At 39.9% G+C, this 17,796-nt stretch overlaps 1 protein-coding gene across 2 annotated transcripts; it reads left to right on the top strand.

The window, feature by feature from the left end:
• The first annotated feature begins 47 nt into the window (after positions 1 to 47).
• On the top strand, positions 48 to 17,779 carry NBR1 (NBR1 autophagy cargo receptor). 2 transcript variants are annotated; one of them, XM_084496474.1, is made up of 21 exons: positions 48 to 266; positions 2,658 to 2,720; positions 4,039 to 4,057; positions 4,446 to 4,468; positions 5,305 to 5,520; positions 6,018 to 6,092; positions 6,499 to 6,716; positions 7,758 to 7,922; positions 8,392 to 8,598; positions 9,030 to 9,189; positions 9,682 to 9,972; positions 10,424 to 10,576; positions 11,058 to 11,133; positions 11,581 to 11,691; positions 12,196 to 12,357; positions 12,490 to 12,612; positions 13,192 to 13,552; positions 13,852 to 13,946; positions 14,508 to 14,586; positions 14,978 to 15,083; positions 15,481 to 17,779. In XM_084496474.1, the coding sequence occupies exons 1-21, from the start codon at positions 165 to 167 to the stop codon at positions 15,652 to 15,654; spliced, it is 2,979 nt and encodes a 992-aa protein (XP_084352600.1). In that variant the 5' UTR covers positions 48 to 164; the 3' UTR covers positions 15,655 to 17,779. The 2 variants fall into 2 exon arrangements, with proteins under 2 accessions (XP_084352600.1, XP_084352601.1); XM_084496475.1 differs by lacking the exon at positions 48 to 266 and adding an exon at positions 2,461 to 2,488.
• The last annotated feature ends 17 nt before the right edge of the window (positions 17,780 to 17,796 follow it).

Here is a 17,796-nt window from a genome sequence, read left to right as displayed (position 1 = left end):
GGCCGGCGGGGCGCTGAGGGGCTGGGGGCAGCGGCGGGGGCTGAGGCGGCGGCGGCGGGACCCCGAGGGGCCCTGGCTGCCGGGTCGGCCTCGGTGGGGTCAGCGGGCGTGTGAGGGGCCTCTCCGGACCCTCCTGAGGGGCCTCCCGCGGCGAGGAGCGGGCCATGGAGCCGCAGGTGAATCTCCGCGTCAGCTGCCGCGGGGAGACCCAGAGCTTCCTCGTGTCCGACTCGGCGCACACGACGTGGGCCGATGTGGAGGCCATGGTGAGCCCGGGGCCCGGCTCTTTGGGGTTAAAGGGGGGGGGTGTGGGGGGTGTTGTACGGTTCTGTCGCCTCAGGGGGGGGGTTGGAGCTTTTTGGGGCTTGTTCTGTGCTTAGGGGGAGGTGGGAAGGGTGTTGTGGAGAAAGCTGCTGGGGGGATTGGTTGTGGGGTTTGGGTTTGGTGTTGGGTGGGGGCAGGGGACCCGAGCTGCGTGCTCTGTTCCTGTTGGCAATCCTTAGTTTTGCTCGTCTGCCATTCTGTTGTCCGTTTGAGTAGATGTAGTTGGATTGCTCACAGAATCACCTCCCAGATCACCCAGTCCAACCTCTGACCTAACACTGCCAAGCTCTCCACCAAGCCATATCACTAAACACTGTATCTAAACGCCTTTTAAAGACCTCCAGGGATGGTGACTGAACCACTTCCCTGGGCAGCCCATCCCAATGCTTCACAACCCTTTCGGTAAAGAAGTTCTTCCTAATATCCAACCTAAACCTCCCTGGCACAACTTTAGCCTTTCTCTGTTACTTACAGAGGATTTCTCTCATTCTCTCTCTCTCTTTTTATCCTCTGGGATGCCGAGTCACGAACATAGGCTTTTGGTTTCCTGTTTCCTGGTGCTTTGCATACCCGTGTGGCTGTAACTGTTCCTGTCAGCAGGCCTTGCGTACCTAGGCAGGTGTCTATGAAGATCTGCATATCAGATACTTGGCATACTGAGGAGTTTTTGTCTAGGTTTTCCCATCCTATTTAGTCAAGACTCTCTTGTTGGATGTGGTTTATGTTGTGCAGTTAGGATTCTCAGAGTTACGATGGAGCAGCAGCGATTATTGATTTAATTTTGTAGTAGCTCTCCTGGTTTGTGTGGGTACATTGTTTGAAAAGTTGTATCTTAAGAGGTTTTACCCATGTTTTATTTCTTCTCTTTCATTTTGGCTAATGTAGCCTACCTCGTGGAAAGTTCTTGCACGGTCACTGCCTCAAATTCAAAGTGTGAGCTGCGTCGTCTGCTCTCTTCCTTGTGTTTGGGTCTCATAGAGGAGGTGCTAGGTCAGCCTTTGGACAGCTGCTAGCCCGTAAACCCTGCAAGAACCCCTGAAGGGGTCAGAGTCTTGCTTCTGTCAAAGCTGGGAGCAGGTCACTGTGTGGGCATGGTGTTGCTATTTCTCCCAAGCACTCGGAGTGACAGTTGTGCTTGTTCCTCGTGTGGGAGTCTCTTAACGTTGCTTCTTTAACCCAGGACGTAGCGCTGGGTGTCTGTGCTGTGCTGCGTGGATTTGCTGCTTTGAGGCAGCGCTGGCTAAACTGCTCCTTGGGTTTTCACTGTCAAAGGGTCTGGTGTTGGTAAAGGATCGCCAAATCTCTGCTTCTAGCTGGTGTTCAGGGGAACAATCTCGGCATGATGTAGAGAGAGACTTGTAACTGCAGTTTCTTCTCACCCAGCTGAGTTGGTTCTCGTGCTGCACTCCCCAAATTAATTGGGGCTGTATCACTGGAGCACCGTGACAGGCACACACATTGTGCAATTAAAGAAGCATCTTGTGAGGCCGGGTAAATCCCAGCCATCTGCTGTCTTCCAAGGCTGCTAGTCATCTTCTGTTAGATCCGGGCTCAGATACAGCAATCTTCATGAGGAAAATGCAGTTTGTGTAGGTAAAGAACACTAAAGTGCACTTGAGCCTCGAAGATTTATTCACTGTAGGGTTTTGCTGCTTTTGTTTATGGCCCCTGTGCTGTTGTTGGTTCTGCCCTGGTAATACCAAGTAGCTGTTCAGCTTTGTTCTTATTCAGATAGGTATAATGGATTTACGTGTTCAGATGTGCAGTGCATCTGCCAGGGAGTTGTAGAATGCAATGCTTTGCTTTTCTTGGCACTTGAATTAATCCTAGTTTCTCAAAACACAGATGGGTTTGCTGGGGGCGGGGGAGGGAGGAGCTGCCCACCTCCCTGAGCTATCTTCCAGGTGCTTTGTGATGTGAAAGTTGGTGTTCAAAGATCGTTGGCTTTAGCCTCTGGAAGTGGGAGTGTTTACCGTGTCCGAGTTTAACTGACAACAAGTCCTCTTTCCATGGAAAGGCTGCTCAGTGATCTTGATTTTAGGGTAAACATTAACTAGAGCAGGCGAAACAAAATAAATGAAATTCGTCTCTTCATTATAAAAAGTTGGTAAAGGTCGGAAGCGAGGCACTGGGAGCGTAGCTCAACTCCAGGAGGATGGATTTGGTAAAAGTGTATTTATTTCAGCTGAGAAACTGTAACGGAGGGGTGAAAGGGTCAAAGCTTTTTTTTTTTTTTTTTTTTTTTTTCCTATTAGCAGTTACGATTAACTGAAAACTGTTACAGCTCTGTCTCATTGTATTGGTAATTTTTTCCTCATTTTTTTTTCTTGCAGGTTAAAGTTTCGTTTGACCTGGACAACATTCAGATCAAATACATTGATGAGGATAAGGATGAGGTATGATACCTTCTCCTCTCCATTCCTCCTTCCCCCCTGTTTCCCAAATGTAACGGTTTGAACCTTGCATGAGCGGTTGTTCTGCAGGTCAGAGGTGACATTTTTGTCCTTTAGAGAAGACAATAGCTATTAGTCTTTTGGTTTCAATCTTAATATAATATAGTACTCTTAATTTAAATGTTTTTTGAAGCTATTGCCTTTCTTTTTTTCCTACCAGTGTAACAGAATAGAAACAGCCAACGGTTCTTTGTGCTCAGGGGAAGGGATGTGTCTGTTGAGGGATTTCTAATTTTATTTATCAGAATAAGTTATAAGTGCTTGTGTTTGCAGCGGTGGTAAAGCCCCGTCTCTTCAATCTGCATTCCCGCCTCTGAAAAATGTAGGTCCTCTGTCATTAGCATATGTTTACTTCAGAGATCTGGTGTACTGAAATCCTCTGCTTGTTTTATGCAAATGCTATAATCTCCAAGCAGATTACTGACTCAGAAAGCAAATTGGTTACTTCTAGTTGTCCTTGTTGAGTAACTTCCTGCTTGGCACAACCTCACCCTCACATTCTGTTTATCTAGAGATTTAGATCGGAATGTGAACATAGCTGCCATGCTCCAGTGATTGATTTGCAGCTCTGCTAAATTGCAGAGATGGGGATTCTTGGTTTTATTTTCTTAACCCAATGGGAAATGTCAGGATGCTTCCAGGAACATTTCAAGGAAAGATTCTGCTCTTATTTTCCAGCCTCTCTCTTTCTCTGTGTATATATAAAATGTATATGTATGTATTTTTTGATATTTAAATATAAATATCTGTTTAAGATCTTTCACATACTGATAAAGTAAATACTGATCAAATCACGTAATGCTGTAGTGATTAAATAACTTCTTGTATTAATAACTTCTGTGTGCAAATTTGATAAATGAGCACCTGAAGTAGATGGTGTGAAGTCCTTTTGATTAGGAAAAAAACAAGGCAAGTGTTGCATCTGACCACGAACAGCAAACGGTCCAAGCTCTGTTTATTTGTCTGGAAAGCTCAGTGATATCAGCGCTGGCTTCCTTCCACTGTATGAGACCATGCTTGTTGTGGATGCCAGCAGAGCGAGAGGCCTCACTTAGTATGCAAACCTGATGAAGAACATGGTCTACTTTAAACCACCACGTCATTAGTTAATAATTAAGCATGGCAGCAATAACAAATACCAGAAGGAATGATACTTTAGAAACACTGGATAAAAGTACATTTATTTTGAAAGCATGTTAATTTTAAGGGAATCACAGAAATATTTAATTGTCTGTTAATCGCTTTTTTTTTCTTTTTGCAGGTCTCTGTGAATAGCAAAGGTGAGCTATTACTTTATTAAAATGAAATCAGGTTTATAAATAGACCCCAGCTGTTGCTTATATTTATGGAGAAGGAGATGAGAGAGCTTACATGTTGATTTGGGGATCTGTGTATGATTTGGCATCAAATCCTTCCAAAAGGAAAATACTCTTTATCTACAGAAAGTTAATTTTTTCAAAAATGAGTAAATTAATGGAATGGGAAGTCTCCAGGCTGCAAGTGTGCTTCCTTGTTGCCATACATACAGGTGTTTTCTTTAGAAGCACTATTTTAAAGTAATTTACAGAAGGTATGGAAGACATTCCTAGGTTTTTAACTACAGTGTGCTAAGTTTGCATGTATTATTTGAGATAGGGAAAATTCACATTTGTTTTCTTTTTTCTTCAGAGGAATATGAAGAAGCTCTGAAGGTAACTGGTTTCTGACTTTTTCAATATATTCAACTTTCTCTGATAAGAATTGATGTAGCAGAGGGGGGGGGAAAAACATGGATATCTCGCTCGTAGAAATCAGAATAGCTCGGTTTTCTTGCTTTGGGCATTATCCTGAATATTCGCTATACTATTGTCCCACCAGCCTAATTTTGTTTTGTATAATTAGTTGAATATGCAGTTGTGATTCAGGGCCCAGAGCAGAGAGTCAAATTAATAGCTCTCTCAAATACACAAATTCCACATTTGGAGGTACTGGCCCTTTATTGGATCCCTTTAAAAACCTTGCCGTGCAGGCTCCAACATTGCACTCTCTGGTAAAACTTTCGGTGATGTCAGTGCTTAGTTACTTCTTAAATGATTACATGTTTTTTTTTTTAGAAAAAATAAGGATTGCATTCCTTTAAATTGTACAGTACTAATGCTTTCAGAACATTTTTGCTTATGGCTTGAAATTTTAATCTGGAAATTGCTTGAAAATAATCACAAATGAGAATTTACTGGACAGAATCTTTATTGTTTACTGGCTTTATATAAACAGCTTTATTATAGATTGAAAAACTGTAGTATATCTGCATAATTTTTTTTGCTTATAGTGGACTTCCCAGTAAGCATATCAGTAACTTTTAGGAAAGGCAGAATAAAAAAAAAAAATCAGCTGACCGTAGCTTGGTGTGTGACTCAATTCTTGTTTTTTGTGTGTGTGTTTTTTTTCTCATGACCTCTCCAGTGCAGTGTAGTGCTGTATTTTTACAGGATATTTAGTGTTGGTTCGAAGTGAAGTAAATAGGGTCTGTCATGTAATCTTTATTTAGATTGCAGTCAAACAAGGAAATCAACTCCAGATGAATGTGTATGAAGAAGGCTCTTTGCTGAAAGATGCTCCATCTTGTTCTTCACAACCGCGTGAAAGACCCGTGACAGAACAGTTGGCAGCTCTTAAAGATGAGAAAATACCTCTTTCACACTACTCTGTGGTAGCTCAGGGGTCAGAGGAAGACTTGAAAAATGAAAAGGAGCTGGCAGTTCAGGTAGGATGCAGTGTTGGACTATATATTCATTAAAAGAAAATTCATAAGTGTAATTCATACTATAGACTCATTATCATCTTTACTCGTACCTAAAAACTGATGCAATTAGAAGTTGGTCTTTGTAGCTACCTGTATGCTCCCATTACGGGTCATGAAATTGTTTGAATGTCTTAAAGAGGAGGTTTTGATGTTGCATTTAGAAAAACAGGCTCTTTAATGTTGACCTGAAGCTCTGATTTGACATCTAGTAACTTCTGGTTGACTTGATTTCTTTAGCTTCGATGTGTAATTACATTCAAATGCTAATGAGGTAAAAATCTTTCAGAAAACTGTAGTGGCTTTCTTGTGTAACTTTTCTGCTGTTTTCCAAAGAACTTGAAGTCTTTTTTGTAAAAGAGTTGAGGGGAGTACCATTTGAAAGTTGTTGTTCTGCTGTATTGAGGTTTGTTTTACAGCTTCATGTGCTTAATGTGTTTGACTCTTTCCTTTTCCACCAGCAAAAGTTAAATCACAATAGAACAGGGAGAACAGATGAAAATCCTCCAGAATGGTTTACTAGCTACTTGGAAACAGTAAGTGTCTTTTCTTCTGAATTTTGGTTATTTATAAAAGGGCTACATAAGAGGTTATGGGAAGAAGATACCTGTAATGCCCAGCAATATATCTGATCATAGGTATATAGTTATATATATATCTGGTACTTGTGACCAGAGCTTTAAATGGCATTTAGGCATCTAATTACTCTTATCGTAGTGAAATTACTTGTCCTGCCTTGTTTAAAACCAGTGGGCTGGTATTTTCTAAAATAAATTCTCTTTGAGGAATGTGATATTTCTTCAAATTCATCTGGAATGTGTTGTTGCAGAGTTGAGTGAATTCTGAACTGCTTTATGCCTTGTGAGTTGGGAGATTTGGGGCAGCGTAATCCAACTTTTTGAAGCTGCTTGGGTTGCTCCAATTCATGACTTTCTTCTTCAGTTCAGGGAGCAAGTGGTGAAGGAAACTGTTGAGCAACTGGAACAGAAGTTGTATGAGAAGCTTGTTCATCACAATCAGGCTCTAGACTTTCCTGAGAGCTCTGTTACAGCAGCACCTCCAGCTTCAGAGACCCAGACTGGGAATGAGAACCAGTGTGACTGGCTCATCTCCTGCTGCAACTGTCAGGCCCGAATTGTTGGAGTTCGCTACCAGTGCAGGTAGGATATGATGAGTAATGGCTGTATGGGAAACTCAGTGTGTTGTGTGTGTGAATGAGAGTTTGAAAAGACATCTTAGCATCACAGATTTCCATTTTGCTAATCTTCAGCATGATGTACGCCTCAGGACCGTTAGCATGTCTCTCATAAACAGCTTACGTTCTCTGTTCGTGTGAACAGCCCTTATCTGCATAATAGCAAGATTAATACTGTTTTGAAAAAAACACGATCATTAAAACAATGTAAAAGATCTTATGTTTTTCACAAGCACTTTTAGACTTTCTTTGCATATGGCATGTAGTAACTGTAAAGGAAAATGCTTGGCTAAGTTAAACAAAAATGCAAAACTTATATATGCTGTTTAAAAAAAAAGCTGTTTTTCATTCTGACAGTCAATGAGTTTAATTGAAGTCATTCTTTTTTTTTTTTATGAGCTTTCTGGCAGTTTCTTAATAATATGAAATAGGTTTTTATGAGTGTCTTAAGTGAGGTTTTAATTTGAATGAGGCAGTTACTTTTGTAGGTAGGTATTTTAGGACTGGGCAGCAGCAGTGAATGGAATGCCAGTAAAGGTTTTCCTGTGGATGTTTTTCTCATTGGCATGAACTGGCAATCTGTTTTTACCAGTCCTGTTGCTGCTAGAGCAATCTCTTTTGCATCCTGAAAACATGAGCTGTCTTATCCCCTGTATTTTCACAAGTGGAATGCTGTTTCTGGCATTTGAGTTCAGTATGAAGTTTTGTTCTTTATAGCAACAGTTGTCAGGAGCTCATGCTAAAGAAAATGTCAGGTTTTTCAATGCTTATTCAAGAAGGAAGTGGGAACTGTCTTACAGCTCTTTAAAGAAGAGATATTGATCTCGATGTTCCTGATATTGATGTATAAGTGGATAAGCAGCTTCTGTTTCACTTGGTCACTGCTTAAAATGATGATTGGATACTGAGTTTGTTTCTCAGGAGAAATGTAAGAATTAATTACCCTTCAATGTCTTTTTCTATTGTATTCTTTGCCTCTCAGTAACCTACTTCTACTGCTTTGCAGCCTTTGTCCAGCCTACAATATTTGTGAACAGTGTGAAGCAGGAACATATGCACACGATCCTAATCACGTCTTGTTAAAGCTACGAAGACCTATACTGTGTATCGCTGAGAACTACAACCTTGCACAGTTTTCACCTCGCCTGCCTGCTACTCTGGAGCAAGTTAGGTAAATGGTGGCACCTGTCAACACCTGATAAGGCTGTCTTGGTAGCAAAGTGGAAAAACCTGTCATGGGGTTGATATTCAGCTTTTATGAATTTAGATTTAGAGATAACAGGAAATTGAAATAATCCTCTGGAACTGTAGTGCAAGTAGCTAAAAATAGCTCTTTACTTACAAATGGCCTCAGACAAATATCTTCCTGGACCATTGATAACAAAGTAGAAAAGATAGGATTTTGTTTCATAGGTGGATGGTAGACATGGATAGCTTGCTTTTTCTAATCTGTCTTTACCCTCTCACTGGGGCAGTTCTAAATGTCTTCACCAGCAACTGTGAAGTTGTTCTTTTAAAGTCATCTGGTATTCAGTCTTGAAATGTGAGACATTCCATGAAACATTCCCTTTAAGACTAGGACTGTGTTGGCTAAAGCTGTGTTCTAATCAGTTTAATAAGGTAGTTCTCTCTCCCTGCAGGCTCCAGAAACAGATGGACAAAAGATTTCTGAAGGCAGAAAAGCAGAGATTACGAGCAGAGAAGAAACAGCGAAAGGCAGAGGTCCGAGAGCTCAAAAAGCAGCTGAAATTGCACAGGAAAATTCATCTGTGGAACTCTGTCCATGTGTTGGAAACTAGTGGCTCACCTACTCTGAAGTCTGAGAGTCTCCAACCCAGTACCTTACTGTAAGGGATGTTGTTAGCTGAGCATTTCTTAGTTGCAGTGTCTGGCCTTCTGTGATGAGACCAAGTTTTAAAATAACAGTAGGAAAATTATGAAATCAGTTGCTCATTTGAAGTATTATTTGTGATTGGACCCTGTGAGGATTTTGTCTAAACTGAATTTGCAGAGTGGAGTGTTTTCTTTTTGATGAGAGTATCAGAAGAAAAAAAGCAAAGCAACTGATTATTGTTACCAGAAACTTGAACAGATTTATGAGGAAGAAAAATACCTACCATTATATATACGTGCATGCACATGCAGTATGAATTAATGTTGCAGCCAGAGAAACTTAAAGGAAAAAAAATCTTTAAATAGCCTCTTCCAGTTTAGCCAGTGAAATAGCAGCTGAGTGACTTCCTCAGTTCATTTTTTTTTTTTTTTCCCTGAATCCCAGGAGTCCTAGTCAACCCGTCCAAGCAATTGTCCCAACACTAAGTGCAGTATTTGTGGATGAGAATTTGCCAGATGGGACTCGCTTGCAGCCAGGAACAAAGTTTATCAAACACTGGCGAATGAAAAATACTGGCAATGTGGAATGGGGCTCAGACACAAAGGTATCTTTCCTTTGCTGTTACTTTTACACATTAAAATAGTTCTAGAAGACTAAATACATGAATTAGGGATTTGAATTCTCTCTCAGAACCTGTTTAGGGTTTATTTTGGCCAGTTAATTTATAAACTGGGAATTCCTGGGCGTTAATCTATCTAGGTCCTCCTTAAAACTACAGAGGGTAGGAGGGAAGCAATCAACATAACAATCACTGAAACTGTCTTCTAGTGCTATTCTAATGTAATAGTAGTTCAACCTTGTTACAGCACATATGTTGCACTTCTGACATGTAAAAGTTTTTCTTCGAGTGCTGACTGAGTTCCTGTTTAAACAAATATTTTTCTGGTGATAGACTGAAAACCTTGACTAGCAGCTGCTTTTCTCTGCCTCACATCTGTGCAAGGCCTTTCAGCAGAACTTGAAATGTTCTTTACTCCATACAGATCACAAAGAAACAAGTGAAGTTAACTTTTGCTTTTTCTGTTGTATATTTCAGCTGAAACTTATGTGGGGAAACTTGACCTTGGCATCTTCTGAGAAAAAGGATGTGTTGGTGCCATCCCTTCCATCAGGACAAGTAGGAACTGTTTCAGTTGAGTTTGTGGCTCCTAATATAGAAGGAACATACACCTCTCACTGGAGACTGTCACACAGAGGGGAACAGTTTGGGCCTAGGATCTGGTGCAGTATTGTTGTGGATCCCTCCCCAGCTACTGAGTCTTTAGAAAACAATTGGAAGGACTCCGATTCCAATCAAAAAGATAAATCCTCCTCCAGTAACAAACAGGCAAGTAATTCATACTGTTTTGAGGGCAGCTGTGAATTGCTGAGTAGATTGAGCAATGTATATTGTTCTCTGCAATGACATAGTGTTCCTAACTGCATTGATCTCTTGGGGATTCCTTTAGTTGATTTTTCTTCTGATCTTATTCTTAGTAGGGAAGAGAAACAACTTCTCTTGCGTTTATAAGCTCTGAAATGGTAGTTCTTTTTGACAGACGTGGGATAAGTTAACAGTCTGTTTCAGCTACTTGTATAGTTCTTTGATCAAAATTAAATGTTAAAAGATTTTTTTTTGTGTTAAATCTTGTCCTTTTGGCTCTAAAATGAGCTGAATTAATTATTTTTTTCAAGTTGTTTTTGATGTTCTTATACATAGTACTTAGGCTTTGCATTTCATGGAACTTTTATTTGCTGCCTGCTTAAGATGTTTTTGAGACTTTTTTTGGCCTTTTCAGGTTGCTTCCTTGAAGACAGAAGGCGATGCTCAAGTGATGGGTGAAATTGTGGAACAGGCTGAGATACCTCTGCCAACTCTTCCTTTGAAGATGAAAAATCTGCCAAGCGAGAGAGAATTTTATATCCCATCTGTGGATCTCCTCACTGCACAGGTAAAAATGTTAACAGGTAGACATCAGCCAAACCACCTTGGATTTCATATCTAGGTACATAGACATCCGTAAGAAAAAAAAAGTAGCTTCTGAACCCTAAAATAGCCACTTCTATTTTCAGGAAGAATATACTGCATTTTATATAGCAGAGCTGTTTCCCTGAATTAGGATGGGGGACTGTCGCTGGAAGATTATGTGCAGGACAAACTAAAATTCTCTATAGTTACAGGATTGGGTCTTTCCCTGACCTCTAACAAGGGAGTACTTAGGTTTCCCTCTTGCTGCCTTAATTTATGTACTGCTTTCTGTAATGTGGGGATGGCCTTTGTGGGAAAACATCCCCTGCCTGAGATCATGCTAAGTAACTAACAAAATGAAGTAGACCTCTTTGTAAGATATTGGGACCTAATGCTGGGGAGTACCATGTAGGATTCCAGTTCAGGGTTTGTTGATGAAAACTGTGTGGGGTTTCTTTCTGTAGGATTTACTGTCCTTTGAACTATTGGATATCAATATTGTGCAGGAACTGGAGCGAGTGCCACACAACACTCCTGTTGGTAAGGATTTTTGATACTCTGGTGTGTTATCTCTAGCTTTCTAAGCTACTGTTTACCCAATGAGAAGGTTTTATATGCAAAAAGTTTTTGCTCTTCCGGCTAGAGAGTCTTCCCAGCTCCCATGTCTTTCCATTTTAATTCTTTCTGCAGCCCTAGAGGAAATACCTGATAGTCCTTTGTAATTTGCAGTCTTAACTTCTTTCCATCTTCACCCACTCAAGGCCATAAGATTCCAGGCATTGCAGAAGGCTGTCAATTTCTCTGCTCAACTAGTGCCAGTGTCATGCAAAGCTAATTCCTTTTCACCAAAGTATTTTGTAAGATACCCGGGCTTCAGTCTTGGAAGAACATCCTTTAAGGAAAAGATAACTTCTTAAAAGGCTGCCTCTTGGAGGAAGGAAGGTTCTTATTTTAATGCTCATTATCTTTGCTGCTTTTGTTTTTCAGACATGACTCCTTGCATGTCCCCTTTGCCACATGATAGCCCCTTGGTGGAGAAACCTGGCTTAGGTCAGATAGAGGAGGAGAATGAGGGAAGTGGATTTAAACCAGTGTCTGGTAAGCAGTAATCACTGGGAGCCTGGGGAACAGGGAGGAGGTATCATCAAGTCTGACTGGGCAGAAGTGATGTTTTATTTACTGGAAGAATTCTAACTCCTGTTGTTCTCTTTCTGTGTAAGAAAAAAACAGTAGTTTGGCTTATAAGCATGTAGTATGGCACTACTGTGATTGTGGATGTTGGAGTGTAATATCTGCAATTCAGAAATGGAAAACTAGATTTTTTTCTGCCTAGTAGAATTGTTGGGAGAATTCAGAATTTGCTCTTTATAGGCCAGATTATACTGAACCATTCTAGATGTTGTCCCCCTACTTCTCAATCATTTTCACATTCAACATAAATGACTTCCAAAATCTTTCACTCTTTAAGGAGGAATCCACACACAAAATCAGCATTAGCCTTGGATAGCTTACAAATTCTTCTCATACTTGTGTTTCCTTGTTGTCATGTTTAAATAATCTCTCTTCCTTTCAAAGGAATAATTGAGGTCTGCTTTCCTACAGATGCTTGCATGGTGAAAATGAAAGGTGAACATCCACTAAACCAGGAGGAAGGGGAAGAAGACATGAGTGGGACTCAGTTTGTCTGTGAAACTGTAATTCGCTCTCTTACCCTGGATGCTGCACCTGACCATAAGCCCCCGCAGAAAAAGAAAGTGATGAAGAGTGAGTACTGCCTTAGCTGCATTCTTTGGCTAGCTGTGGCTTTACTTTCTTTGCACTCAGACATTGGCCACAAATTGCTGTGCACTGCAGGTGGCGATATCTTTTTAATTGTTTTTCTTGATTATTGTATAGATTCTTTGCAAACACTGCAAGACACCTTCACTTGTAATGTACTAAGTGAAGAATCTCCCAGGATAAAAACTAAAAAGGAATCAAAGATCTGTCAGTCAGAGGCCATGACAGAAAATGGCAGTGGTAAGTAAAGTCTGGATTTAAAGTGAAATTGTAATGGGCTACAAAAAAGCTGTAAGAAGATACCTGCTATTCTAAGAAACTGGATACTGCAACAACGATTTTCTTGATGTATCAGAAAATTGGTGTCAATACACTGAACAAGCTGCTATTTTAAGAGTTTTTTGTTTTTTTTTTTTTTTTTAAGAAGTGATATTGAGACATAATGGTTCCAGTCAAGTATTCAGATAAGTGCTCAAAGACTAAGTATGGCTGGTGCTTCTGTATTTTGTACATGTAGCTTAAAGGCTGTGCTTTGAAATGTATCCAACACATATAATTTAGGAGCTGAAAACTGTTCTCAGTGTAGCTGTTATTCCTGTTGAATTATGCTTAAGCTTACCAGTAAAATCTGTTGCTCTTTCACACCATACCCCCAACCTATTCCCAAGAGATCAAGAAAACCAGACAGTTAACATTGACAGCAAAGGTTTACAGTTATTTCTGAGTAGTTGCATTTTATATCTGGGACAGCACTGCTTTTGCTGTTACCCAGGCAATTTGGACAAATTTAATATGCTTTATTCTTTCTTTTTCTGTTAGGGGAACTTCTGTTTTCCGAGAAAGTAAACCCTTGTAGCAACACCGGCGATTCTGGTGATGAAGATGAAGGTGATGATAAAGATGATGTACAAAGTCAAGGCTCTTCTGCTTCATCAGAGGATTATATTATTATTCTCCCTGAGTGCTTTGATACCAGTCGTCCTTTAGGGGAGTCCATGTATAGTTCGGCTCTTTCTCAGCCCAGCCTGGAAAAGACGGGAGAAACTGAAACAGGAGCAGGGCAAGATGGGGGAAGTCAGCCAGAGATACACAGCGTTGCTGATACTTCGACAACATCACAAACGCTGCCTGTTGTACCCTTGACCCCAGAGACCATGGATACCTTACCGCAGACAGAAAGGTATGCTCTCGGAACAAAGCCATTATGTTAATGGCTGCAGGCTTAACAGGGCGGGGAATTGCACTCAAGTTCAATATTCAAATAGAACTGGTTGCAACAAAATCAGTGTTGTATATGATGGAGTGAATGTCCTATATCCTATAACTCTTTATAAAACCTGATGCACTTAGGTAATCAGTGAGTAGGGAAGGGAAGAAGGGAACCTGTGAAGATTTTCCTGTTGCCTATAGATTGACTTGCCTGCATGTGTATGTGTAGAATGAAAGTGGTAAAAGTAATTTTTTGCCTTATGTTCTCAGGAATCTTGCATCTCTTCAGAACTGTATCTTCCAAGAACCAAACGTACCAGCTCCAGAGAATGTCTCTTCCACTACTCACAATCAAATAAGAGAAGGTATTGACAGTACTGACCGAAGGGTGCATTCGTAGTTATCTCCTATTCCTTATACCTGTGGTTGGATTTGTTGTCTTGTTGTTCTAGAGGAAAGCAGAGACCTAGCCAAGTAATAATGTTTAGTTCTCTCTGGGTGTTTAAAACGTTACTATACAGAAGATTTGTAGAAAGCAATACAGCTTTCTGAATCCAGGTTAAAAGAGCATTTATTAGAAATGGTAGGAGGGTACTCAGAAGTGTTTGCATAAATATGGAAGATTACTTTGCTCTGGAATTAGAGCCTTGTGTATAAGCTATTGTTACAGTTATTTCGGGCTCAGACAGCAGTTCATCTCATGGTAAAGCAGATAACCACTGACTAATCAGCCAAATGATTCCTGGATTTTTTTTTGATAGTCAGGAATGTGATGAGAATCTTGCATACCTAGGTTGCATCTGGATCACTGAACTTGAAAGTATTAACTTGGACTGACTCCCACTCCTTTCCATTTACATACGTGTTGCAGCACTTCAGCTTTTCATTTACTGTCCATGTTGATACGGTGTCTTTGCTTTTTCCAGAACCTAGTGGTGAAGACAGTCATGGACCAGGATCCTCTGGATTTACAACAAGAAACCAGAAGTTCTCAGAATACCCAAGGTAATGAAACAGAAGCCGTGACTTCACAAATGACGTTTATTCTGTGGCTCTTCTTTTAAGATTAAGTGACTAGGAACCAGTGGAAGCCAGCTGCTGTAGCCTGGATGGATGTGTCACAACTTCCACATACAGATGCATTCTTCTGGGTGACAGTACTTAATTCCTTTCAAACAGTGGCAAATGGAAAATAGGCTAACAAAACTTGAGCATAAAAAGTTTATCAGAAAGTGTCAAGAAAGAAGCAGTGACTTTCCCAAATGGCTTGATTGATGGGGATTCCTTTGGATAATGGGTTGTTCTCTGACAAGAATTAAGTCTCAGCCAACTAATGGGGAGAGACTTGCATGCACACATGGCTTTGCTGACACCTAAAGTAATATCTTCTCTGTAGACACCCACAAGGAAGCAGTATTGCAGGAGAACTAGTTAAAGGAGCTTTATCAGTTGCTGCCTCAGCCTACAAAGCATTATTTGCTGGACCACCCATTACAGAACAGGTAAATGTCTTTTTCCTGTATACTGTGTGAATTTTACACCTACACTACAAGTTTTAAGGTTGGAATTTTGTATGTTTTATGAATGTATCAACATTCTGTATAGGACATTTTGCAGTGCACTGCAGGAATAGTAAGACTTTATGGCATCCCCTTGAAGTATGCTGCTTCACCAGCTGATAGGGAAATCCATGCTGTGGGGATGAAGTATCTCTTAAAGCATCGTGCAAAAGCAGTAATTCACCTTTGTAAGCGAACAATGGAAGTGAACACCAACAGCTTAATTGCAGACAAAAGGCCTCAGTGCCTTAATTATATTTTGGTTTAATGCAGGACCACTGATTGAAATGGGGAAAAGTAAGATAATAAATGATCTCTTCATATCTTTTGTTTTTTGCAGCCTGCTGCTACAGAAGAGCACACTGCTGCTCTTCTATCCAGTCTGTGCGAGATGGGATTCTGTGACAGGCAGTTAAACCTGCGACTGCTGAAGAAACACAACAATAACATGGTTCAAGTGGTAACTGAATTGCTTCAGATCAGTAACAGTGACTGGTACAGCAGTAGGTGCTGAACCTTCCTGGTGGAGCAATGAATCACCTTAATTGAGCAAACTCTCATTAAACACTGCAACAGTAGCAGGCTGTTCCTCATCTGTGTTCTGTTTGGAGGTGTAGATAACTTTAGCTTTTCTTTGAGCTTTTGATTTTTATTTTTTTTTTCTTTCATGGAAATGTCAAACTGCTTGTCACAGCATTTTATGAATTGGAGACCAGAATTCCAACTATACTTTGGACCTCCTGGTGAAATGAGTGGTCTTGAAGTCTGTCATTTTATACTGGATCCTTTTTATCTGGGAATTGTAGACAATGACTTAAACTTGCACCCAGATGAGAACTTCCCCTTTTACTGTATGTAAAATAGTTTTGGCAGCTGGGGCTCTTGTTTTGTTGACTTTTAACAAACTTTGGAATAGGAGACAATGTAAAATGTTTCTGTAAAATGTAGTCATGCCTGATCTACAAGAGATGCCCACAAACAGGAAGCTGTTTCTTCTTATATAACTTAGTCATTGATCTTTTTTGTCCGATGCATGATAGTAATGTAACAGATTTAAATCTTACAAGTCATTCTAAGAAAAAAAAAATTGCTTATAGACTGAAATTAGTCTTGAACCATCGAACAGTTCTCAAACAGTCTGAAATCACAACCACTGTTAATTTAAACTGACGTTTACCAGGAAAGTCATTGTTTCTTATAGCAGAATAAAGCATGAATGTGATTTTTACCATTGAACCATCTCTAGTAATAATGCAAATCATATCTCTAACAGAAAATATAGCCTATGTAAAAATATGTGGTTAAAGATGGATTTGTAAATGTGGGAAGGGCCTTTCTAAGCCTTTCTAAGAACATTTAGAGGTTCCTCATAAAAACGTTAAACTTGACCCCTATCTTCTTTTTATCAAACCTCTTAACCTGTTAATACCACACAGAAGAATTGAAGAATGTGTAAAAAGTCAGATCTGAATTGAAGTACAAATTCTGGTAATGTTTGAGAATGGGAAGAATGCTCGAGGTAGGGATTGTGTGACTTTTTATACTTTGAAAAAATGTAGTAACTTAAGCAGTGTGAAGTGTACGGTCTCCTGTGATGGTTCTAGCTGTGTTTCCATAGACACATCTGTAGGACTCACTTTCTCACAAGATTTTGCTTTGTATACCCATATTTAATTTGAAATTTAAGAATTCCCTTCTAAACATGCCGAGAGGAGATTTGATTCTGAAGAATCACAAGAAACCAGCAACATACACTGCTGTGCAGTGGTGTGTCCTTAGGGAACTGTTCAGTTTGGTCCTCTGAAAGTGACAGCAGTGTTGGCTACGTTCTTTTTGAGCAAACTTTCTTGCTGCAGGAAGAGACGATTGATAGTAAAATATTTATATTATTGCTGCTTCAAAATAAGGTGTTTCTGTTTAGGCGCAATGTAGCTGAAGCAGTTATCGGTATTGTAACTGACCAGGTGATCAGTAGTAGTAATGTTTTTTTTTTTTCAAAAGACATAATACCCTCAGAGATAAGATACCAGTAAAATAAATGAAGAAAAATGTATCATACTGTTCCTGTTTTAAACCTATTTTTATAGATTGTGGAAGATATACTCTTAAATGTTTATTTTGAAATACAGTAGGACTATTTTGCAGTGTGTTTCCCATCTGTCTGTACCCCAGTGCAACTGTCTGCTGTGGACCAGATGAAGATCTTTCTGTAACTTGAAACTCCTGGATTTTCCAACCGTAACTTACACATACTGTTTTGAGTACCTTTGGCTTATGCTTACTATAGAATGAGGAGGAGGAAAGGACTTGGATGAAGTGCAGTAGCTGGTGAAATTCCTAAGCTTGGCGTGGTTGTCTGCTTTGATCTGGAATGCCCAGCAGGACATTTGTTATTTCTGTGTGTACCTTTCTACTTAGGATTTTAATGTATTCTGTAAATTAACAAAACACTAAAATGTATGAGGAAAAAGCACTTCATTGCAGATTGAAAGGTGAAGTGTGAAATGCTGTTTTCCTTAGGTTACTTTTTACTAGGGTTTAGATAATGTATGCTCGGGCTTAAGATGTATTTCCGTTGGCTTTGTATATTTTGTTAATGGATGCATGGTATAATTTATAATATATTCTATAGTGCAAAACGTGACCTCTGTATCTT

Source organism: Aythya ferina (assembly GCF_964211825.1).
Source record: "Aythya ferina genome assembly, chromosome: 23".
Classification (NCBI taxonomy): domain Eukaryota; kingdom Metazoa; phylum Chordata; class Aves; order Anseriformes; family Anatidae; genus Aythya; species Aythya ferina.
Note: the sequence above shows the minus strand (reverse complement) of the source record. Positions and strands in the feature narration are given on the sequence as shown.

Coding starts and splice junctions, on each gene's coding strand:
- NBR1 (XM_084496474.1), top strand. CDS start 165: ATGGAGCCGCAGGTGAATCTCCGCGTCAGCTGCCGCGGGGAGACCCAG. Junction 9,190..9,681: donor AATGGGGCTCAGACACAAAG/GTATCTTTCCTT, acceptor TGTATATTTCAG/CTGAAACTTATGTGGGGAAA. Junction 11,692..12,195: donor TGGATTTAAACCAGTGTCTG/GTAAGCAGTAAT, acceptor GCTTTCCTACAG/ATGCTTGCATGGTGAAAATG.